General features: G+C 37.1%; 1 protein-coding gene across 1 annotated transcript in view; it reads right to left on the bottom strand.

Annotated features, from left to right (window-relative positions):
• Positions 1-25,637, bottom strand: part of SUCLG2 (succinate-CoA ligase GDP-forming subunit beta) — a 131,742-nt gene that overhangs the window by 37,133 nt on the left and 68,972 nt on the right. Inside the window, exons 7-9 of the mRNA XM_062585688.1 lie at positions 24,058-24,154; positions 18,693-18,854; positions 16,724-16,866 (exon numbers count right to left, since the gene is read on the bottom strand). Of these exons, the coding sequence (XP_062441672.1) occupies positions 16,724-16,866; positions 18,693-18,854; positions 24,058-24,154 (402 nt within the window). The remainder of the gene's footprint in view (positions 1-16,723; positions 16,867-18,692; positions 18,855-24,057; positions 24,155-25,637) is intronic.

The following is a 25,637-nucleotide window of genomic DNA, read 5'->3' as shown; positions in this document are numbered from 1 at the left end:
CACTTGCCCCACTACAGACAATTAATGCTCAGAAGAATGAGACCAAACCATTAAAAAATGCAACCAACAAAACAAAAAACCTAAAATCACAACTCTTCTCCTGCAGTCTTCAGCCTCCAAACCAGTCCAGATCTAAAATCAGAAAAAAAATCAGACAGAAATCAGAAAAATACATCCAGGTCTCCATATCGGGCACAGATTAAGAAAGAAAGAAAGAAGCGTGTGATATTAGTTGTATCTGTTTACATCAGTGAAAATATGCAAAAACACACATTGGAGAAATGCTGTAAAACCTTTCCAGAACTGGAAAGCATCGTTACAGCTTTAAGTGCTTTTGCTCCAAACTCTTCCAGACCCTATGTTATCTAAAATGTTAGGTAATACATTGCTAAGTTATAACCAACACTCCAAGGCTGAAAAGCTCTTGAACACATGAGCAGGATCAAAGCAGGTAAGTTCAATAAACTGTGCAGTCACTGTTTAGGGGCTTGAGGAGCATCACTTCCACAGCACGCTTGAAGTAATTTTCTCTGGTGACATGCTACGTTTTGTTTTACTGAACATTTAACCTCTAGATTTGGACAGCACACACTTGGCAGAGGCACATTTCTTTAGGGAACACCAGAGTGGTTACTTCAGTGACAGTTTTCTAATTATTCTGTCAAGCATCAATCGGTGAAGTTCCAAGTTCCTCAGCGCTCTGACAGGGCAATCACTGCTTTACTTAAAGCCTCGAGAGCTGTTCTGTCCTGACAAATGCTTTTAACAACCCCTCCCCATAGTGGTCAAAGCGGGTATAGAATTTGACTTCCAAACCAACTCCCCATTTTCTCCACGCATTGTTCCCCAAAGCAACTAAAAACTACACAAGTGGATATAATGCAGCTGGGAACAGAAAAATAAACCAGAAGAGGTTTCCCCCTCCCCATATTACGGTAATTTATTTCAAGCATTTCATTTTGGAGAAAATCAGCTGATAAAAGCACATCAGAAACAGAGAAGGAAGGGAGATAATGCAATCATTTTCACTAAGAAGTTTCCCTTCTCTTGAGAGAGAAAAAAAAAATCCACCTTCACAGCACTTTCAGCTTGATTCCGAATGCCTCTTATTTCTGATTAACACTATCTTCCTCTATCGAGATAGTGGTACTGTGACTTCTCGGACCATTGACTGTAAGAAGTGGGAGAATGGGGGGACTTTATCAGTGCTTAACAGTTAACTCTGCACCCAGGTCAGGGAATAATACAAGCTATTTAGCAGTCACAATCACTATTTCCTAAATAACACAAAAGTACTTCCATGCTCTATCTGCTGCTGAAGATTTTGACCATTAAGTTGGCACTCCACTTAGATAAGGTTTGATTTATACTCCCTGTTCTATACCCAAGAACTCGATGGCGGCGGCGCTCTTGTTGGCTCTCCAGGATAATCTCAGGTTGCTACTGTTCAACCTAATCATTGAGACAAAAAATGACACCGCACAGCACTGAACGGCAGCACTGCACTAGCACAGCCACTAATACTAGTTTCTGTTGAGATCAACTCTGCATTAGATGTAAAGCTTCCCCTCCAGTTTTAAAAGCTGAACTATGAATAACGCAGGTTTGGTGGCCATGAACATTGGCGCTACGGAGGAATACACATTGATTGAAACCAGGGAGTGTATGACTAATAAATAAATGAAACACTGTGTAAGGTGCCAAAGTGGTAAAGTACAACACATTTGATCACCAATCAAAGCAAGCTGCAGAAAATACCTCTCTAGAATTACAGTCTATGCTTAAATCTATCTTTCTGAAGGCATTAAGCATCTCTCTCTATGCACACGTACATATACATATATCACACACACATACATACATATATATATATATTATACATTACCACACATACACATATATACACAAAACTCAATTTTTCTTGGATCTGAGTCAAAACTCGTAGTACACAGACTACTCATGATTTATGAAACGAAGAAACGACGCCTATTCAAATCTAGATGTAGGCTAGCAATGACCATCTAGTTCTGTGTTTCTTGCTGGGTAGCTTATCATTAGGTCCTTTTTATATACAAACCATCAAACCCGTCAACAATATGACATGACTATTTTTGCTTTATGGACCAGATTTTTGGGGGGTAAGATTACGCTGAACAATGATACACTAGAAAGCAGTTTCATTGACTCATTGACTTCAAGATGACTGAAGCATTGTGGGGCCTGTTCAGGCCTGAAGGACTGACCTTTAAGCTGACCTAAACCAGCATCATCTTCCAACAAACCAGTTCAGGGTGCTAAACTATGTCAACTAAGTCTTTTTTTTTTTTTTTTTTTTTAAACAGATTTAGTCTTCTGCCAGTTTAGCTCCCTGAAATCATTCACTGGGGTGTTCGCCAAATGCTGGTGCAAAGGGAGGGAAGGAAGGGGTAACCACCAAGGAACTAACAGATAAACTATAGCTGTCGTGCACTTGCTTCCCTAGACACAACCTAATGGCGTGGGAATTAGAGAGTGATCGCAGATACTATCCACAAAGGAATGAAGTTCTTTGATAAAACACCAAAACCTGCAGTGGTCAGTAAGGGAAAATTTGTTCTTCTGGTTGAGCAGGAGGCTGAACTCATCTGCTTTTCCTACAGAAGTACAACACATTTTTAGCATTATTAAGGGAGATAAGCTAACATTGCTGAAATGTAGGTGCCGTCTCTGTTTAAATTGCTTTTACTTTATCTCTTCAGTTCAATTACTTCCATATTTTGTAAGACTACATAAAAACAAAAATGTATTTGAAACTCTCTTCTAAGTAATATACACACACAAATTCAAAAACAACTGTATAGGGCCCCATGAAATTTTTGATTAAAGGCAAATCCTTCACCATTCAGAGAGCACACACTCGATCAGTGGTTGAAGAGGAAAATCTCCAGGGAGCAGCAGGAACTAAACAATTCTGATAAGGTTTCTGTGACTTTTCAGCAAATAGTAATTTGTTCTTTTATATTTCTTCAATGAGAAGTCATGCTTTGCAGTCCCAAACCTTCAAATCAAATGATTTGCTGGGCATCAGGCATTCAGCTTTCATCACCTACTATAAAATATTGACTCTGCACATTCATTCATTTCTACCCAATTATTGATTTTTTTTATCTTTTTCTTTCTTTCTTTTTTTTTTTTAAGGCTTGCCAGTTACAGCCTTGTAACAGTATTCTAGAAGGGTGGCTTAATCAAGATTTAGTTAAGGAAAAAAAAAATCATTTTTTCAATTTTAATCTTGTCAATAGCATATAAGCATGTATTTTATCTATTTTCTAAATGAGATGCTTTTACTTCTCCCCTCCCTCATATACTAATTCCAAATCTACTGTCTGCAAGAGCCATTTATAGTTTATTTGAAGTCTTCTGCTTTAATCACAAAGTTGGTGCGACACCGCCAAAGGACAGAGTTTTGTTAACTCTTTGCTTCACGACACTCTCAGCTGGAGCCCGTCTGTAAATACAGCTCGATCTGGCAGGAGCCTGCGTAATTGAGTTTTCATTCCCCTTTCTGGTAAGGCGAATGCTGGCCTGCACGGTCAGCCCAAATGCCATCCTATCGGACACGCAATTGAACGGCAGGACTGCTGCGGCGCTTGCATCTGAGGCACTCAGCAGCTCCCCGGGGGCTCCTGGTGATGCTCTGCCATGACAACCAGAACAGGCTGCTCCTCTGCCTTGGGGAGTGCTCTTCCGCCCCGCGCTCCTGGCAATCTGCAGCTCTTTTGTTTGCTCAGGCTTATTGTTATAAAATTAGAAATGGTTTCTAAACCACTCAGTATTGCATTCAAAAAAAGGTCATGCAAATGTACACTGGATTTGCATAAATCATACATACATATTCAGATGCTCACACATACGCACTGCCATTTGCATTTCACTGTGGGAGATTACAAGAAATTAAGAAAAAAAATCCTAGTTTTCTCTTCCTCCCCTTACTTGTCTGATGAGTAGAACAAGCATGTAAGTGAAAAAGAAAGAATAGAGGGTTTTTTGAGCCCTACTAGAACATACTTTCTTCATTGATTTATCTTATGCATGCTCTACTCTGCCAAACAGAATACACTATATAAGTAAAGTATATAAGTAAATGGCAGCAAGTAAGGTTAGCTTATTTTTAACAACCTCTTCTATTTTCTTTGCTTGAAAAAAATCTTTTTATTATATTTAGTGGTTTTTTTCCTGCCAAAAACATCCAAATTATTCTGGAATTTTTAGCAAAATCTATTTGGTTAGATATTACCTATCTGTCTTTCCATACACAGGTAATCATTTTCTTTTAACTGGAATTTTCAAAGGCACTGGGCTCAAAGTGGCTGAACATTTTCCTTAAAAAACATTTCTTTTTCCTCCAGAAAATAAGCCTTCTTTATTATAAGAAATGCACAGTCTGCCATCCTAATAAAAAAACCCAACAGTTTCCATTAAAAACTTTGGATTTTCTACCCAGGCCTCTCCTTCCCCCTTTCAGTTAAAACACCTTCAGTTAAAGTAACTATTTCGATTATTGCTTAGGTATCACTGTTACAAAAAGATAGCTTATTATTTCTATTCTGTTTTACAGCAGAGGGGTGGGAAAACATCTGAAAACTGGGACTCACATTTCCTCTATAGAAGCAGAGTCTATACAGGCTTTTGGAGCTTAGTGACTGATGCCAAAAGACAGTTGTAGCCCAGTTTGTAGCTACTAGCCCAAGGCTACCTGCCAGTCCCTTAGAGCCCATTGCTGTCTATGTGGTTGCAAACTGTCCACCGGTGCTTCCTCAGCACCAGAGACAATTCCATCTAAATTCAGTGAGAGAGATTCATACCAGAATCAAGTACTTAACCTTCTCCAGCTACCATGCGAGCACACTTCACTTGCTTAAAAATAAACAAACTTTTTGTTTACAGATTTGTAGGAATTAATCAATCCACACTGACAAAGGTTGAATTAGTCATTTCAGTTTTCACTGGATTTTGTGCCTACATTTTAAAAATGAATCCACACTGTCACTTTAAGACATGTAATTCCCTCCCCATTATTAAACACAGGAATTTAAAATTACTTTCCCTTCCAATGTTTTAGAAGGTTCTGTTTTAAAAGGCTGGATTTGAATATAGAGGCCACAAAAAAATAAAACATCCCTTCACAAAAGGAGAGAATAATTCACTGAAAAATTGAAAATGCTAACAGCAGCAGTAGGAAAGATGCTTTCAGGACAAGAACTGTTCCACGGTGAGTGGAGAGATTTCATGAATTTACCTGTCACATTTCCAAATTAGACACATCGCCCTCACCCAGCAAGCAACAAAATGCAACTTAAAACTATAGAAGTGAGTCTCTTGGATGGACTTGTCTTGTATACTGACTAAAGAGCTACAAGTGTAAGTGAAGATATTCACAATATTTGTAAAATGTTGTTAAATTTCCAGCTTAATAAGAAAGGGAGAAGGATTTCCAGAGCACTGAGCATTAGCAGAAAATGTTTAATGAAGAAACCAACAGATAAACTGAATGAAAAACAATCAACTTGAATATGCTCTGCCTGTCTTAGAGGAATACCAACTAATATATATTTTGGTACCTTTGGAGGGGTCGAGGCGTGTGGGAGGATATTTCCTTCTTTATTTTTGCCAAAGTTAGTCAGAATCCACTATTGTATTTTGGAGTGCAAAATAGACACAAACATAAATTTTGAAGCTGGACTGGAAAGGTAAAAACAGTTTCAGGGAAACTGTTTCCCTCCCCAAAGATATTAACTAGAACCATAAAGAATATTCAAAAAGTTAATTAAGTTCAGTACTTCACACATAATTAAAGCAACAGTTATGGAAAGATCAAGTGAATGAGAATGTTTACTATTTCTGATATAAACAGTGAACAAAAGGATGGTCAAAGTGTTGTACATGACGATAACAGTGTGACGTCCACAAAAATCAGATATATTCGTAGACTCAGACCCCAAGCTTGGATTGGGCTGAGGTAGTTATTTCTGTAGATCGCAACTCTTACACCCTCAGGCTGCTCTACATAGACTCATCTCCCTACTATTCTCCACTGCTGGTTAATAACAGGTATATTGGAGCCATCTAAATCAGTCAAACTTCCACGCAAGTCAAAGAACTGTGGTTTGATGCCCACGGGGTTAGGAATTCCCAGGTTTAGGAATATTCCCCTCCTCTTCTCCTGCCCCCACAAACCACAACCATAAACAAATTGGTCAGGGGGAGAAGGAATAATCAAGTTTTCTGCAGATTGCTCTCAAAAGCCAAGTGTGAGCGCTAAGAGAGACGAGCTCTCCACTCTTCTATTTTAAACTAAGCAACCTATTGCATGGACTGCCTAAGACAGCAAAACATTTAGGGGTACAGAAAAGAGGACATATTTTGACAAACAGGACTGCGTCTTCCTATAACAGGACAGCTTTTTTGTTACGTCTAGCAACAAGAGTAATAACTACACATTTGTGCTGGATGAGGACTTGATTTGTCTAGTACTTAAGCACATGACATCCTTTAAAAGCGAATAGTCATTTATTTTAGCTTTACACACCCTCTCAGAATAAAAGATAATAAAATATTGAAACTTGAAACACGTTTGAATATCTTGTTGAATTGGAGCATGAATAATGAGGCTGTGAAATAACTCAGTCTCACCTGAAACAAAACAGATATTCAAGTGAAGGAAATAATTTTGCTCTTTCATTAAGTCATATTTCAAATCATTTTCATCTCTTCCACGGCCTTTTCATCATTCTGTGTTCAGCTATGCAAATGAATGGATGAACACATGCCAAGGAATATTTTTCTTATTCAAACATAGATTAAATACATTCTTTTGACTGGAAAGATGGAGTATACCCTGCTCTAAAACCAAAGTTCACACACCCCAGAAGAATACATTCCCTAAATCAACAGTATAAAGCTAAAAAGGCATATATAGTGGAATACAGAAAATACACTGCATGTCAAAATCCCATTTCCATAGAAATGGGTAGATGTTCTAACAGATCTTTTTAAGAAAAAGACACCAATGAGTTTAAAAGCCACCTACTTGCCAGACCTGCACAACATTATTCTTAATCAAGTTTCAATTTCTCTAGAAGTCAAAGCTGTGCCAGCTTTACTTCAGAGAGTACATGGAAGTAATAGTAATAGGTTGGAACAAGCCCACATAAAGCATCTATTTCTTAAACCAGGATGCAAACCAGAGGGCAAGTTTGGCGTAAGACAGTGGTGACAGCAGAGACAAGTGCACTACCTGTACTCGTGAATTTTCCCCTCTTTCCCCATAACCACGTCACCGAACCTAGCATTGCAATATTAGGCCATTTTTTCAGCTCAGAGATAAAGATCTTATTTAAAAATCATATCCTTCTATCCTCCCCCTCCTTTATATGAAGTAAAGGCATATCTTTACATTAAAAATCTTTGCAAAATCAGGCCCTTTGATCTGTAACAGATTATCTTCTAATGTGCAAAGTGGTTATTAATTTTATCATGTATCATCAGTTTATCACCAGCTAATCTATGCTCTAGCCACCTGTGCTCCATCCATCAGGCGTGCTTCTGAAATCACAAGTAAAAACAGCTGACTTTCATTTCCCTGTCACAAGAACAGCATGTCCTAACCCGGTATGAAGGGCTATTTAAGATGCACAGTTTTTCATCCAGATCTATTTCCATCAGGAACAGATAGAGGTGAGACGACTAAATTCCTCCATTTTGATGGAAAGAACAAACACTTTCCTAGACAGCCATAACAACTCCAATCACTTAAAAATACTAGAAATAAATATGTGATTTCCTCCATAGAGTACTGTAAATAGAGAAACCTAAAACTTTTATTAATATATTATTTCCCACCGATATTATCAAATGATTTGTGTTTCATTGCCCAGTAAGCATGCTAAATGGATTCTCTAGAAACAGCATCATAATAAATTACTCATCTCACCAAGATGAATTACCAAATTGTTTCAGGTTTCACATAAAATTTCAAAATCTAAGCAATTTGTGAAGTACGATAATAGATCACAAAAGCGTTTAATCCTTTAATAATGGCATTTCCTTTAAATAGGCAATACTAACACACATAAACATAACTATACATTATACTGCACGTGCTAGATATGACATCAGGCATTTGGCAATTAAAGACGATGATGCATGGTTTACAAGATGGAGATTTTTTTTGCTCAAAAAATAAAAGATTTTCCCCAGTGTTACAAACTTCAGTGGTCATACTAATGGAATACTTCCAAAAATGGCAGTTAAAGTAAGTGTAATTCATGCAGGTCTTGATCAACAATATATGGCTATTTACCAGAGTGACCTCCACCACTGCTACTCCAAGCACAAAACCAGGCAGTTTCCAGTGTAAGGTATTCCTGCTGTCTTGCTATTTTTACCCGATGCTCTTTACTTCAGAACCTGGTTTTGAGTGACATGAGTAATACTGCAGTATGACATTACAATAAAAGATATGTGCAGTCTTGTAGCTGTTATCATGTATTTCTCTTAACTCAAACATTTCTGCAAACCTGGCCATCCTTGCTAAACACTGGATACCTCAGAGACTTCCAGACTCCCCAGTCCCAAGTGCTAATGAAAAAAGAAGCTTAAAGAAATCCTTTATTATTCTTATCACTAATCAAATGTAGCCCACACCAGGCAGGAATATACAACATATATATTGTTGACTGCATAACAGCTCATAATTCTCCTCTATTATATCTTAATAAAAATTATCGTAACAGGATAAGGCAGATTGTAAGCTGAAAAGATGAAGATGTCTGTCCAGTGCCAGTGTCAAAGTTAGTTATATAGAGATCTCCTGTCTCCTTCAATACAAATCCTTCCAAACCTAATGGCCAAATTTCTGCTGTGATTCCTTCTCAAAATTTTCTGCATTTATCTTTTAGGGATACATTTGTAATTTTCCCTATTCTACTACAAAAAAGGTAATTACAAAAAATCTTTGAAAGTTTTTCTCTTAGTAAGTTTATTTTCATACATATTTTTTTAAGATTCACCATAGCAGATTTTACCATGCCAAAAGGCATTCGGCTTGTCAGTGCCTATAAAATAATGGTAGACTCGTATTAAAATATATCATATTTATTTAGAGTGCAACAATACATATGCTCTTGAAAAATACATTTATCTTAAATATATACTGATAATTCAAATATACGTTTTTAAAATGTAACAGTCCTCATATTTTCATAAATGTTGGCAATATGTTATCAGTATCTAGAAAAAGCTTAAATGAAAGAATGACTTGTCAATGCTTTATGCACTCTAAAGGACATGTAATAATTTCAAAGTCATTCCTGCAAAAATGCAGATGCATATTAGAAGAAATCCTTGTTAGATTTCTACTAGCCTCTACCTCCTCATCAACGCAGCACTGATAAATACGTTGGAAGAGTTCTGTATTAATTCTATAACCTCATGTCCTCCGGTATCTATAAAAGAACTATAAGGGTTAGCACTTTCCAAGTGGATGTGCTTCAATATCCTTGGTTAAAGGCAAAACATTTGTACAAATTTCTCAGGCAGAAAATAGAGCATGCATTTGTCAACTCTTCCCAGTTTTACAAGGTGTTTCTGTGTTCTAATAGGTCATTTCTGTCTCTGAAAACTGTCATCCTATGATAGTAATCTTACCCTTTCAAAAGCTTCAAAAGCCAAAGTGCTGTTGCTTATATAAAACTACTAATCACAGCTTTAGACTCAGGACTCTCTTCAGAACTTTCAGAGAATCAGGAAAAAGCAGCCTCAAGTCCTCTCACTGGCCCCACGGCAGGATCAACTCTTCCTAAAACACCCTGAATAAACTTTTTTGTTTAGTCTGTTCTTAAACCTGCAACACTGGATATACTATAAGCTCCTTAGATAAACTACTGCAGGGTTCAACTACCTTTTCTGCTAGAGAACTATCAAAAGATCTAAGCTAACTTTCCTTGCTGCATTAAAACCTTGTTGCATCTTGCCTATCCCCTGTAGACACAGCATATAATTTATTCCCTTCTTCTTTGTAGTTACCTCTCACATATCTCAACTAAAGCCTTTGAAGACTACATACTATATACCAACAATTTATTAGAAATCCTTATCCTAATGTCAAAATTGCAACACAAAACCAACAGGTTTTATTGATCATGACTTTTTTTTTTAATTTAACATTTCACTTATGCAAAAATAATGCTAAGAACAAAGACAGCTATGTATTAAAGAAAAAGTGGAAAATTTTATCATTCCCTTAGCACTTAATTTCCTTAATGGACTAGATAATTTGTAATTAGTTTTCAGAGCAGCCATTTATGGTAGAGGAATATTATATCCCATAGTTCACAAAAGAGAGGTGGAAAAAATAGAGCAGTCCAAGCCTCAACTTGCACAAGCATCCACTAATTAATTTCACGTGCCGTTACCTTCAGACACCAGCCAGAGTTGCAAAGGGGTGGCTGTTCCCTGGTTTGAGTGCTGGACTTGCAGTTACTGCCAGCAGAACCACTGGGTTCTTTGAATTTTGGTAAACTTGAAACTTAGAGCTCTTACCAAAAAACATACAGGAGATGCTTGTGGGGAAGCAGGAGAGGGAAGGAGGGGAAGGAGAGAGATGGTTTCCACTGATGTCAGTATGCTAGCTGGTGCTCTAGTCTGGGGGAAAAAAAATCTAAAAATTCTGATTACAGTTCAAATTTTCGGAATTGCTTCCACTTTCAGAGATCTAGCATTGTCGGCATGTAGCCTATAATACAGACGTTTTTCACTACAATATCCAGCTACAGCTTTAAAAGTACTCAGAACAGCATACCATGCCTTACCTTCTTGTGTGAATTAGAAAAACACACAAGACAAAGACTTTTCCTGCTGTATAAAGAAAAGCTGGGTAATGAAGTGTGTAAAGGGTGCATGATAGCTGAATGAGAAAGCAAAAAGATTCCTAATGACTACATAAAAAAATGGTTCCCTCTACATTAACTGAAATGGCATGCAATCTGACAACTCAAACAAATGCGATGCTAACACTCTGTAATATGTATATAACGGAACGCTATTTACCTTTTTTTTGTTGTTGTTGTTACATATGTAGTAACATAGGCTGCATACCTGATAGAGAAGGTTATCTGACCCTAACGCTTTAAGTCTTTGCTTTCTTAAAGCACCAATTAACCCACTACTAGGTAAGTCAGTTAAATGCAGGTGTACGACAAACTATCCATTACCAGATTGCACTATGACAGGATTTACCATCATGGTAAATGAGGATAGACTGATTTTTTTTTTTTTTTTTTAAAAAAAACCAACTCTATGTACTATTATCTAGTTATGACTTCTAAAGCTTACTAGTGGGGGAAAAAAAAAGTTACCTTACCGCTCTTCTACCCCTAGCAACAAACAGCCTTCTCCTCTACACAGAAGTATCCAGCACCAACAATAACCACTCTCACCAACAGGCAAAGGCAACCCTAGAAGAAAATTAAATGAACTAGGTGTGTTTACATACAGATGTTGCCTTTGGTGTCCAAGCTGCAGGTCTTCTTCAGCGTCAAGATAGACTTGACTGATTACCGTGGCTAATATTGCAATGACCACTCTGCAGATCCTATTACATAGCGGTGCAAACTGTCTGCTCTCACAGTGGGGCTGCCTATGTTATTTTTATTTATATTTGCTGTGATATTATCTCAGTGCCCAATCTTGGATCAGGAACATCATGAAACAACTTTCCTCTCTGCTCCCTTCCAGGCTCTCTTCTCCTTCCTCGCTGCCTGATCCCTGTCAGCAGGCAGGCTGCGCACTGGCTGGGAACACGGTAATTCTTCTGGATGTGTCTGACAAGAAATGCCTAACTGCCAAAAACCCTTTTTGGCTCGGAAGAGCTAAAAGGTTTCTAACACAACAGTCAAACATGAGGCACAGAGCCACCAAACAAGACAGGTTTTTGCACAATTTCCAGGAAAAAAGTCTCAAGCTTTATAGTCTACAGTCAGAAAGCAAGCTTAAGAGAGCCCCTTTCCGCTAAAAATGGGGGAAGCTCTTTGTTCTGAGTAATAGGGAGTAACAGGGAAGAGTCCAGAAATACACGGATGGAATTACTACACTCTCAATTGCCTGAATGTTTGCAGACTTTTGGAATTGTCTTAACTGAACTGATTAGCTCACCCAAAATAAAGACCAAATAAATTGGCAGCATTTATTTTTATTTCTGAAAACTCAGGAATGAATATCACAAATCTTTTCTCTTAGTAGAAAGAGCAAAGGACTGCAACTTAAAGACGACTAATACTAAAAGTCCCTCAAGCAGTTTATCAAAGGATAAACCAATGATAAAACTGTCTTATATAACAACGAAGGATAAACTGTATTACTTTCACACCAAGCACAGCTGGAAAAAAGTGAATTGCAAAATTATGATTTAATGATACCCTCTTTCAGAATTCTGTTCACTCTTTCAGATGCCTGGAAAATGAAAAGCCCTAAGACCTCTGCTTTGCACACAACTTAATGGCAAGACACATCAGTGCCATTATTTTTCCCATCACTGCAGTGGACAGAGAGATGCATCTGACATAAGCAAACAGGCTCAGCCAAGTGACAGGAATAAGAATGCTTATTCCACATTCATAGAACAATAATCTGAGTTTGAAAAACAGGATCGCTAAAGGAAAAAACAAATAAAACTTTCCTTGTGCTTGATATTAATTATTCTTTGTATATGAGTTAACAGATGCCAATATAGAATATTTTTTCAAGAGAAACGTTTGTCAATCTGTCAGTTCAGTTTTATGCCTATATGACAAGCAAACACTCATTAACATCAATTGATTTGATTAATCTTTGCTGTCATCACTGACAGGTTTCAAAAAAGGCTGTCAAATGAGCTTTGGGGCAAAAAAACCAACCCACAAACAAACAACAATTCTGGCATTTAAGCCCCTCTATTTTAGTGTTACTCTCTATTTGCAACCAATCGTTCAGCTCAGTACTAGAGCCAAAGGCAAAACAAACCTGCTTACAGCTCAGTTTGCTTTACTTACATAACATAATACATAATGTATGTATTTTAGGCTTCTGTTAGGGATAGGAAACAACAAGAGGTCAGGCTTGAGCAGATGCTTTGAGTCAATTACATGGGATGGCTCCAGGCCAAAGCTGGAGCTGGCAACTGAGTGTCAGTGTCCTGGACAGTAGATTTATTGACTTTTTTTCAGTTTTAGCCTTTCAGAAACAGCAGAATTCTGTAGTCAAATGGTAGCTATAGCAATTTTGGTCTTTAGCATGAATAAAATGAGCATCTGTTGAGCTTGGTGACGATGTGAGAGTACTCAAAGACGAGGGCACTATTGAGAAGTTCTGAACTAGCACTTGCAGAATCTAGGAGAGAGGCACACAACACCCACAACCTCTGAAACATTTAAGAAAACCTCTTCTATCTGGCTGTGGGACAGAGAGGAGCACTGAAGTTCCTGCAGTGCCTCTGAGCAGCTCCAACACCGACAACCAGGCTCTCTTCCCTTCTACTGTTACTACGTGAAAAGAGAGAAGACGGCTCATTTTTTTTGCCAAAGCAGATGCACCACACAAACTCAGAGAAACCAGACAGGCAAGAAATAAAAGAGATTCTGGAATTTAGATTATTGAAAGAAAGGAATGTAGAACTATTGCAATGACCTGTCTGACCTAGGAAGTATTGGATATGGCAGCCTGCAAACAAGACCGGCAGAGAGTAAAAAGGTCACTGACTCTAAAGGCAGCATTTCCATTCCAAAGCCTGGGAGTAACCTTCTGCAACAAACAAAACTTTAAGAAAATTATAGACACTGACAACAGCCAGATTAAACCAGAATCAGGCCAAAGATCTTTATTCTTCTCACAAACTATAGCCCCAGCTTCACTAAATCAGATCAGAGTACACCTGTATTTTTTGCTTTAATACAAAAATAGATGCTTTAAAGACAAGTAAAGAGAGAGAAGGGAGATCTATTTCAAAGTGCAATTAAACGTTTCCTCCTGCAAGATCTCTTCCCTTGCAATGCCCTTAACACTTCCAGTGCCGTATTTCAGTACACCTAAAAGTCACTACTACTCCGTATTAGAGCACTGCAGACTTTTTTTTTCAGTTTAATCATTCTGCAGAGGCTCCGTGTTGTTTGGAGACATTTACAACAATTAATTGGCCTCGGAGTTCCCAAGAGCAAATTTTCATCTTCTCAAATAAAGTGGGAATCAGGTTAAAGGTTGCAGAGTAATTACTGACCAGCTGCAAACTGCAAATGTTGCATTAGCCACAATGACCCTTGGGATTAAAAACCTCAATATTAAGAAAAAAGAAGACTCATTCCATTAGCTTACTGTTTATCACTAAGCTAATGGACATACTACATGGGGAGAGAAAATAACAGATACACATTTACCATGTGTTCTGAACCGAACAAAATAAAACATGAAATGTTTATTCTAAACTTGCACTGATAGTAAAACTGCAGAGCAGTAGGCAAAGGTACAAGTGCTTTGATGTTGGACTGGTGTAACTGCCAGAGCTGCTACTGTCTCCTAGGGATATCAGCATATTTGCACTACTCCTAATGTAAATGAATATGGATTTAGTTATATGGCATTTAGGCTAAAGCCTTCTGCATCAAGGACTAGTCAGAAAGCCAAGAATGGCACACCTACAGCTGCACAAGTTACAGGCAAAAGTAATGATTTCTGCTCCCTTCTATGTTACCTTTTACTGCTTTGCCCCAGTGTCTGAACTAGCTTCACAAAGCCTGGGGAAAGCAGCTAATGTTAAGCAGTGAGAGTATCTGGAATAGAAGGGGGATACATTTACAAATTCAATGTTGGGTATGCAGATATTATATAGTTGGGAAGCTAGTGAAATGTCTTTGTTTTAAAACTGTTTAAATTTCATCACCAAAATTAATACCTGCTGTTTGTGCTGTAGCAGGGAGAAAAAAAACTATTTAGCACAGTAATAATCATCAGCTAAGTTATGTATCTAAGACTTTACTTCACCTGCTTCTCCATTGCTGTATCTAACACAGGTTTTAAGAACTAAATTATGTCTCAGTCCAATCTATATTGTCATACTAAGCATACACTGCAGAACAATACAGACAAATAGGAACAGATCTTAGTGTAAAGTCCTGAGAAAAGCTAAAATCACAAAAATTAAAACAAGCATAATTGCGTCTACTAGCATCAGACTATGAAGGAAACTGTCAGATTTTCTAACATGATTCTCAAGCCCCATCCTGCCTCTCTTTCGCTCCAGGCAAGATATCTTGCTTCTCTAACTCTCTAGCCCTGTGTTCTTTAAGGCATGTTAACAACTCAAAGTTTGTGAGATCACTAACTAGAATTAAACAAACAACCCCGTCCCTTTGAGCCTTGGATAGAACACACATCTAGACCTCTAGACACACACATCTAGATCTCTAGAGAGAAAAGATCAGTACTATCCAACAACAAGAATATTAAGGAAAAAAAACTCCACAAAAAGTTTTAAATATTGTAGATGACTCTCCCTAGAATAGCTTAGCCTTCAATGTACATGCCTTGAATACGTGCAAGAATACAATGGCAGAGCTTCCAATATAAGTACTATAAATGCTTACTTAATATTGTAGATTTTCTTTCAAGTTTTGCCTTGGAACTCTGCTGCAAACAGTATCCTCATCTATTTCAAAAAAATCACAGTATTTTGTCACTTACTGCTGTTCAAGATGTATATGATGCAATTCTTACAGGAAGGTGGTATTTAGGTGGACTAGTACCACAGATACAATGAATGTGAGAAAGAGGAGTTGAGGCTGAGAAAGAGGATAGAGCCAGATTCACAAAAGTAGTAAAATACTGAAACTGGGACCTCAGTGGAGATAGTTAGGTCCAGAAGTCAGATCAGACAATCAAAGCTCTTAGATGTGTATCTGATTTTCATTAGCAAAAATCTGTAGGCAACTTAAGTCCTAGCTACACACAAAAGCATGACCCTGTGTTGGCAAGGCTGGTCAGCTGGCACTGCTCCCATGCCTATGCCTGATCAATACTCTCCACGTAGAGATCGTCCTGCTTCTGTCCTTAAAGAGGCCCAGTGACCTCAGCATGCTAACATGCATCTCCAGAAATAACTTCTGCTCAACGCACACAGCCAGCTAGTGTCTTCTCCTGTTGTTTCAAAAGAAAAGGACAACTGCATCTCCATCTACAGAAGAGGAGTTAGAGCCAACCTGGCTAGGATGCCAGGCAGTGAATGTTAATTAAACACTGACTCTATCTTGTAGTGCAGAACCAGATATTTTACAAACCCAGAGCTGAAAAGAGCACAAATCAGCCTTTAGAATTTGCTATTTGCTTAGCTTATGTTTTCCTTTCCACTCTACTGTGCCACTACATTGTCAAGTAGGAATAACAGCAGAAGCATCGGTATCTTCCCACAAATTCCATTTAAGGAGACAAACGTTCAGAGCAAAACATTGCAATGCCCAGCATCGCTATGTCTGCATTTCTTTGTCCAACTATCCTCAAAGAATCTACTCAAGACCGGATCTGAACAGAAAAGTCATTCCAGTGGCTCACAAAACCATTTCCCTCTCGGATCATCCCATTAGTAACTCATTTCTCTTCACCTTGTTATCTATACTTTCAGCATAGGAGGCTTCCTGCCTGAAAACAGTGTTGGGTTTTTTACCTTTGGATCGGCAGTCAGCAGTTTGAATGCCTGGTACACTTGTGCTTCTTTCACACCTCCACCGAGGTCCAGGAAGTTGGCTGGCTTTCCACCATTCAAGTATATTATATCACAAGTTGCCATTGCAAGGCCTGCTCCATTCACTGTAATTGCAAACATTAAGTGTTTATATTTCACACAGAGTACAGAAGATTTGTGAAAAAGATTAAAGGCAGTATATCCCTACAACCTCAAAATCAGCCCTGAAGCTTCACATAAACACTAATTTTTATACAGATCAGTACCTATTCAAGGATATCCAGTGTAACAAAATATTCAAAATTAAGTGCACACAAACTCACATTTAGGTTTCTTTATGACAGTATTAATTTTAGGACTTAAGATGTGAGCCTTCCATTAAGAATATGTGAACATAATCGTGGAAATGCTAATACTCACAGTGCTTAAAAAAAAAAAAAAGAAAAAAAAGAAAAAAAAAAGACAAAATTCTGCAAAGACATACTAACTCCTTAGGTTCCCTTCCCATCATCCTCATAGCATTAAATAATGCTCTGTATCACTGTAAACTAGACAGCTAATTTTGGGGACAGGCAACAGATGCTCTTGCATTTGGCTTTTACGTTGTGTTTGCAGCAGGGTAGGAGCATTCCCATGGATAGTTAACAATGAGTATGGCAAAAGGTTTTGGAGGGACAATGTTGGGGGCATCCACCCCTTTAGATGATTTAATTTTAAAAGTGGGGTATGTTTAAAACTACATGTCTTAATTTTATTTTACCTTTTTTTACATTATAATTTCTTAACTGTATTTTACCCAGAATATAAGTTTATGCATGATTGTCCCTCTCAGGGCAAAGAGTAGTCATTACTCTTAATCCAGCAGGGCGAGAGGGGAAAGAAAGAAAAGTACATCAACTTATTTTATCAGGAATTGTTTCAACACCCTGACTTGCCATATCCTATGCAATTTTAAATACTGCTACAGTTGCAAGAACCTCCCTGAGCTAGGAAAAGAGGATGGGAATCATTTGTTTGATATAAGGTACTCCTGCTGGACAAAGTAAAGCTTCTATGTTACCTGTAATTCAGGAGATTTCTAATGTTAATAAAACAAAAAACAAAAAGACCCACCACCACACCACAATATTGTTGGTTATTACAACTATTTATTTAATTGAGACTAAAATCTCCCTGTCACTTACTGAATCAACTGCACCCCATTCTCAGATTCTTCTAGTTTCATGGTTAATCTAAGCAATATGAATCTGGACATTTGGCATACAATTCCTTTTTTCCTGAAACCAATCATTTCAAAATGAGATAAAATGACTAATTCGGTACCATTCATAATAAAATGTTGTATTGATAAAAGAATTTACACAAAATAAAAATTATTTAGAGCATAGCTGACTTTTTTTTTTTACTTACCTCTTCTAAACATAAGACTGATTTCTGTTATACAGAAACTTTAGAATAATAAAGCATCTGATGTTTTTCTTTTAATAAATCAGCAGTGTCTTTAGTAGCTTCCCTTAAAGAGAAATGGAATTTGATATTCATTTTTAGATGGGAGTACCAAGACTTTACACACGTGCTGTAGCAGCACCTTCTCAATACAGTCACATTTCAGAAAATTAATGATCAAATTTTCATGTCTTTCTTGTTTTAATTATTGGAAAAAAATCAACTGTATTAGCTTAAGAATTCAAAACACAAAAGTCCCACAGGCTTCCTATTTAACCTGCCTTCTCTCTAACACCACATATGACCTGACTGTTTGCTGCTGCTTTTCATCATAACTTCAACAGAGTTAAGTTCAATCCTGCCAGAACTTGTGGAAGAGAGACAACCTCAGCAAAATAAAGTAAAATATTGTCAAGGGTAGACAATCTCAAAATGTAAGCAAAGTCTACACAGTGAACCTATATGAATTCGTCTTTAAATGTCTTTTGTATTTATTTTTTCTTACCAAAGCAAGCAATATTTCCATCCAGTCCTATATATTTCAGGTCATATTTGGCAGCTTCGTTTTCTATAGGCTCATTTTCAGACTTGTCATCCATGGCAAATATTTCTTTTTGCCTAAATTCTGCATTGTCATCAAAGTTTATCTTGGCATCAAAACAAACAACTAAAGAAAAGAAAATAGAAAACAACAAGTGAACATTCAGATACTAGACTTGGTCAGAGCTTCTGAGATACCACACTGACGGCTTCAGCAGGAGCAGGAGGGCTTGCTCAGGGACCGACATTGCTTCCAACAAAGCATCAGCCGAAGCTCTAGCATCGACTCCAGTCAAAAAGGCCGTGTTTTGCCTAAGCGCAATACTGAGACATGGTGCAGCAAGCTTTACTCTACTACACAGTCCTATTTGCTTACATCACCATGCAGTAGGAGGTAACAAAACAGTTTATCTTCTGCATTTGCCTTAAATGAAGCATCCTTAAGTCACAGGGGCAGGCAATTTGTCCAATACTTTCATAAGATAGGCTACTTTCAATATTTTGTGTGAATATTGAAGTGAACTTCAATATTCGGTAGGGCATCTGAAAAAGCTATAGCAGACCAGAGATCTAAAGCAATGTTTGGTAATATGCACTCATATTTATAGTTGAGCAGTACAAAAAAAATTTTCCTTAGCTGTATTTTTATTTTATAATATTATTAGTTATACACACATTCTTTCCCTAGCAATACAAATTCTAACACCTTTAAGCTTGTGTACATTAAGAGTGAGCAATACATGACTGTTATATAAAAAAAGGAAAATAGGAAAAATAAAACTTTTCTTCAATATCAACATCTACCATGCTTACAAAAACAAATTAAAAAGTAGCTATATTTGATAATAAATAATAGCTATCAGAGACAAGCTGGTAGACATAATGTTCAGATAAAAACAAATGGTAATAAAAATGCAAGTAGAGTGAACTGATCATTTATCTATTTACTAACACATCATTTTAATGGTTTTGCATAGGCAAACATCTCATTAGATTAAAATGTACTAAGTGCATATAAGACTATATACTGATCATTTAATTATTTAAGTAGTATGGGTTGGACAATTTCCAGGAGATAAAGACTGACTAAAGTAAAATTTATCTCTCAAAACAAGTCAGACTTAAATAGTAAATGCCCCCCTCAAAAATCTAATAATGTTTATAATTGTTGTGTTTTGATTCATAATGCCATCAAAACACATATATATGTGTACCTCCTATTGCACATTGTATGTGTCTCTGATATTGGAGGATAATAAACAATTTAAAAAATTTTATTCTTTGATACAGACATGCATTAATTACAATAATTAAGAACACAACTCTTTTGGTGGAAGAATGCCTTTTTGTTAATACAACTGCTTAAATTGGAATCAAATGCCTAAGCAAACAAAATATATAACTAAATAGGAGAGTATTAATCTTATTTCTTCATTGCATAGGTTTTCTTGTTTCTTGTTTGTTTTTAATACTTTTGTCTTGTAATCAATATTAGAATAAATTAAGATTAAATCCAGTTTCAATGATTGCAGTTTTAAAAACTGTTCATGAGCTTTCATGTGTAATAAATTTCTCTGAAGATTCTAGATCTTTCTCTGTAACACATCAGGTAGGAATCTATCAAAAGGAGAAATACTTGAAATCCACAATAAGCTTCTAGTGTGCTATCACTGCTTTAATTTTGTTAATGATGACTTAAGTCCTTAACCATTTTTCAAGTTTTCATTTATTTCAACTGCTAATATAACTTGGCGCTAAAGTAAAAGCACAGTTTTGGAGCTCTAAGTTTTCCTTAGACATGAACGTATTCAATGTCATATTAATAAAATCTCATTTCTGTAGAACATTCATCTTTAACAAAGGCCACACTGTACAAAGTAAGGGGAAAAACACCTATTGATATTTATCAAACATTTTTCACCATCAAAAGCATATTGTTACATGCATAATAGATTATACAAATGAATTTTTCTTCTAAATAAATATCAAAGAAAGCTCCAATTCTTATATTCATGTAGTATTTCTGTTGTTTTTGTTAGTCATATAGGATTTTTCTCATCTACAAATTCAACAGCTTACACTGAGAACAAACAAAAAAAACCTCAAAGAAATTGGCTCTTTCAGGCTTCTGATACAAGAGTGTTAACAAAAAGAATCTGCTACAAAATTAAACAAAAGCAAATATGTAAGACGATGTATTTTCTAATGGAAATTCACACAAGTGAAAAAAAATACAAAACACAGCAAGAAATAAATCTATCCTAGCCATTACTTTGACAGGAATAATGGTCTTCATATGTAGAGCTGTATTTTGTCATTAGAAACAATTGCATTAAGCAACTCAGCTGCTTTTCCATTCATTTTTATCTTTATTTTTCTTTCAGACATTTCAGACAGGCATACTGCTAGCAAAGAAATAAGCAGAGGAAGAACTCTGCATATGTAAGTAGTAAGTGGCTAGTAAGTTGGCTTTCACAGCTTGAAGCCCAGTCTGCTTCTGCTCTTCAGCTTCCTGGATGTAAAACAGAAGGGAAGAAACCTTGGAGAAAATAGCATCAAAAACACTGCCATCCTTCGTAAGGTGCCCAGCTCACTAAATATCCACAACCACACCAGAAAAGTTAAGTTGATTAATTATATAAATCAGTCCACTTCTTCCCCACAATGGCACCTCACAGCACACGAGCGAGGGAGCAGCGCCGGGGCCCCTAAGGCCCTGCAGACCCCTTTCAGGACCCCCTGGCTCAGTTCTTTTCATTCCCAGCTCTTTGGTCTTTCACTGCTCCACACACCCAAACAGCACTGTCTCTACCCCATTAGCTGACAGCACCGTCTCTGCCCTTCCTGCTTCCATCTCAAGTGTCTGCATACCCGTCTACAATGTCCACTCCCTCCTACCCAAGACCTACCTAAAGGTATTTTTTGCAGGATTGCATGGCAGGTACTGAACTAGGTAGGGATTTTGGACTTCGGTCTGCCAAAATAACCAGAGTCAAGTGACTGCTGTGTAAATACAAACAACTATGCTGGTTTTGAATGAGCAAGTCTGAATACCAAAGCAGACCAGTCATGGCACAGAAAGCTCATCTCAAGCTAGATTATCTGCCTGACAGGAGGCAGTCGTCCCAGATGCCCCCAGGTCTGACATCAGACTGAGCACGCTGCTCAAGAGTCTCAAAAAGAAAAAATAAAGTAGAAATTGTTTTCAAAATACTTCTCTCTCCAGAGAGCTGAAGGATTCTAGTGGTCAGAACATCAGCACAAACTAAATAACAAAAAATTAGAGAAAGGTCTGCTATCAAAACAGAATTTATACACTTAGACCGTTAACATTTTTTGTAGCTCAGTTTAGTTTGAATTCAGGTCATTATGTTAAAAAAAAAAAAAAAAACATACACATTTGATCATTATCATCATTTTACATTACCCACATATACAATATTAGGCAAAATATTCGTCCTCGCATGTTTTTTAAAATGTCATTTTACCATGTGGTATTTTAATATCTGAAAATCTATCATTAAAACAAAGAGCAGCAGCTTTCAAGATGCAGTGATAAATCCAGGGGGCAACATTGGCTTTACATCTGTTAGAGCCTTACAGCATTCAATACAAGCAGAATTTTCATTTTAAGTTGAGAACAATTCTCTGTCATTTTTTTCTGCATTTGGTTTGTTAATAAAAAGGGAAAAGAAAGGTTGGACTATTGAAAGAGACTACATAGTTTCCAGTCACAACTCAGTTTCTGAATACCTGACCAACTGAGCCAAAAATACGTATTTTTAGTGAAAAGCTGTTTATTTTACAAAGTAGCTGTGGGCACATAAAAAGCATTCAAAAAATGCTAATGCTTCCAAATGGTACAGCCTTTTATGACAAGGTCCTGGACTTACTTGACAGGAGTCATTTTTTTCCAAAAGTTCCTGGAACAGCGGTTAAGCTGCCATATTCCTAACACCTCTTTTAAAGTGGCTGAAAACTTTCTCTTTACATTTCCTACTTTCAGTTTTAATCTCTAGGCATATCTTACATAGTCGGTTAAAAGCTGGAACTGTTTTTCTTGATGAACAATGATAAAGACAACTCGAGAAAACACCCACAAGCACTTCCAAATGCCAGAGACAAGAGACCTTCCCTCAAATCACAAACTGGCACAGCAGGGAAGTCCTCCACTAGCAGGTCTCCAGCGCTCATGAAACAGCCTCGGACACACTTGCCACTGAAGTCTCAACTTGTTCCCCTTGAGCTCCACAACTTTTCATCTTTATCCAATTAAATTAAACAGAAGAAGTAAAATGGGGAGGGAGGAAAAAATGGATACTGTTTAAATAATAGGAACATGTGGACACAGGAATGCATGGGCAAAGTTTAATCATGGAAGAAATCCATTTCTTATTACCAGTCTCTGCTAAATTCCCCCCGTGAGACTGGATTCACGCTGAACACAGCTACAAGCTTTTATTTTTTAACTATGAGACAGAAAAAAAAGACTTGAAAATGGAAACCTGTTCTGATCATTGATTACATGAACATTATTGCAAGATTATTTTTGAGCTAACTGTATACTCTTCTGCTTTACAAATATGCACACTTGACTGCTCACTACATGCTCTGTTATAAAACCATGAGATGGTAGTTATGATCCACATGTGTCAGATCTTCTGTATTTCAGTATGCCAGATCAGTCGCCTTTAATTCCTCCTCTCTCCACCTTTGTTCAAGTGAATTGGATAAAAAAGACGAATGGAAGGAGGGTTTCAGCTGGAAAATCAGCTACCAGAACGATGTGCAATGCAAGATAAATCAGCTCCTTTTTTTTCTTTTTAAATCTTATACTTTCTTAGATCTATATTCATGGTGGAAGCTAATCAATCATTCTTTTCTTTCCCAAAGTATATAGCCAGGTATCAGTTCCAGCTGCGATTTTTCCTGTGCTCTGGTAGGTTGTGCAGTCGTGCACTTACAATTGTAACTTATCTATATGCTTATGAAACTAAAATAACAAGTCTTTTCCACAATCCCACTAATTCTGACAGCATTAACAAAACAAAAAAATGCCAAATCAAAAAACTTTGTATGAAGAGCAGAATATATTGCTGTTTCTCAATGAGAATAACATGTAGAAGTGGATACTTCCAGTATTTGGATGAAATAACAAAAAGGTATTGAAATGCAAAATCTGCCATGGGAACACTTATGAATATTACTTAAATTATATTACAAAATGAAATTAATGCAGAGCTGCTGCTACAGCCTTCCATGCAATTTAATTTATAGTTTGCATAAATAAAGAATTATAATGCATTCATTTGTTTCCTTTAATTTCTTACCTTGCCCTTCTGGAGTTTCACCAAAGGGATTCACTTCAACCTGAGTGGCATCAATTTTCAAGAAAAGATTATACAGCTTCTTAATTTGATCTGCTGCCTAAATTTGATCAAGCGATTTACGATTACCATAGAGAAAAATAAAAGTTAACGTTTTCAAGGCAAAGGTAAACCATTACTGATTATTTTTAGTGTATTGAATTGTATATAAGCTTTAGATAATTACTGCTTTTTTTTCTGTTTTCTCAGTCATATTCATATACTATCTAAAACAGCTATAATGTAGCATTATGACACTGCATAACATTTAGTAAGCTTCCATTTAAAGATTACATGAATTGGAGATTTTCTACAAAGTAAACAGCACAATTAGTATGAACAAGTTTAATTTGAAAGGTGCCTAACAGTTCATAATGACACATTCTCCAGTACGTTGACATCTAAGTTGTATTCCTGTTCATCAATCTAAATTCAGGAACTATAAAGCAGTATGTGCACATTAGCGACTTTGGTAAAACCGTACACTTCTCCATCCTACATCACTCAGAAATGTTTTCTTGAAGAAATTACGAGTCAAGCATGCTTGTTTACTTCTTAAAAGATACTCTTGCTTGCTCCTTACTGCTCCTTGCCATCTATTTTGCTCTGACTGGTTTTGTCAGCAACAGTATAATACCCAGCTAGTAACTTCCAAGCCATTTGTTCGTATGATATTCCTTCATTAATAGAACTGAGTCTTACACAACAGTAACAAAAATTCACATTAAAAAGAAAAAAATTCTTTTAGATCATTACACACTGACAACCTATTAGCTGAAATGAGTTTCCAGATGAAAAAATGCACTAATAAAAAACCTTCCAATTTTGTTCGTTGATTATTGATCAGTTAACTGAAACATACAAACCAAAAATATTTGGGACCTCTAGAAATAAACAAAATGAGTAAGACCCAAAAGTCAGCTTTATCCTACAATTTTGTTTGCGAAAAAGAAAATACTATGACTGGAAAGCCTCAACCCAAATACTGCCCTACATTAGCAAGAATGTGACTAGCAGATTGAGGGTGTTACTATCGCCCTTTACCTAATGCTGGCAAGACGGCACCTGGAATGCCATGTCCAGCTTTGGCCTTCCTGCCCAGCTCAAGAGATGTGTAGAAACAGGACAGGGTATAGCAGAGCTACCAAAATGGTCCTTGATCTAGAACACACAATCTACAATGAGAGGCTGAGGGAGCCGGGCTTGCTTAGTCTGGCAAAGAGGAGGCTAAGAGGCAATGTAAGCAGCCTACAACCACTACAAAGAACAGTTACAAATATGATGGAGCTGAATTCTTCTCAGTAGTGGTACACAATATACAAAAGGTGTAATGCCCACAAGCTGTGGCATGGGGAGATTCAAACTAAGTATTAAAACAAAACAACAACAACAAAAAAAGGCATTTCACTAGGAGGGTTCTACAGCACTGGAAGAGGTTGCCATGGATCCCCCGTCTGGGAGGCTTTCATGCTTGGCTAAATAATGCCATGACTGACCAGATCCAGTGTTTGCAATGGCCCCACTTTGAGTCAGAGGTGGGACTA

This window comes from Rhea pennata, chromosome 12 (assembly GCF_028389875.1).
Source record: "Rhea pennata isolate bPtePen1 chromosome 12, bPtePen1.pri, whole genome shotgun sequence".
In the NCBI taxonomy this organism is placed as follows: domain Eukaryota; kingdom Metazoa; phylum Chordata; class Aves; order Rheiformes; family Rheidae; genus Rhea; species Rhea pennata.
This window is presented reverse-complemented; position numbering and strand designations above follow the sequence as displayed.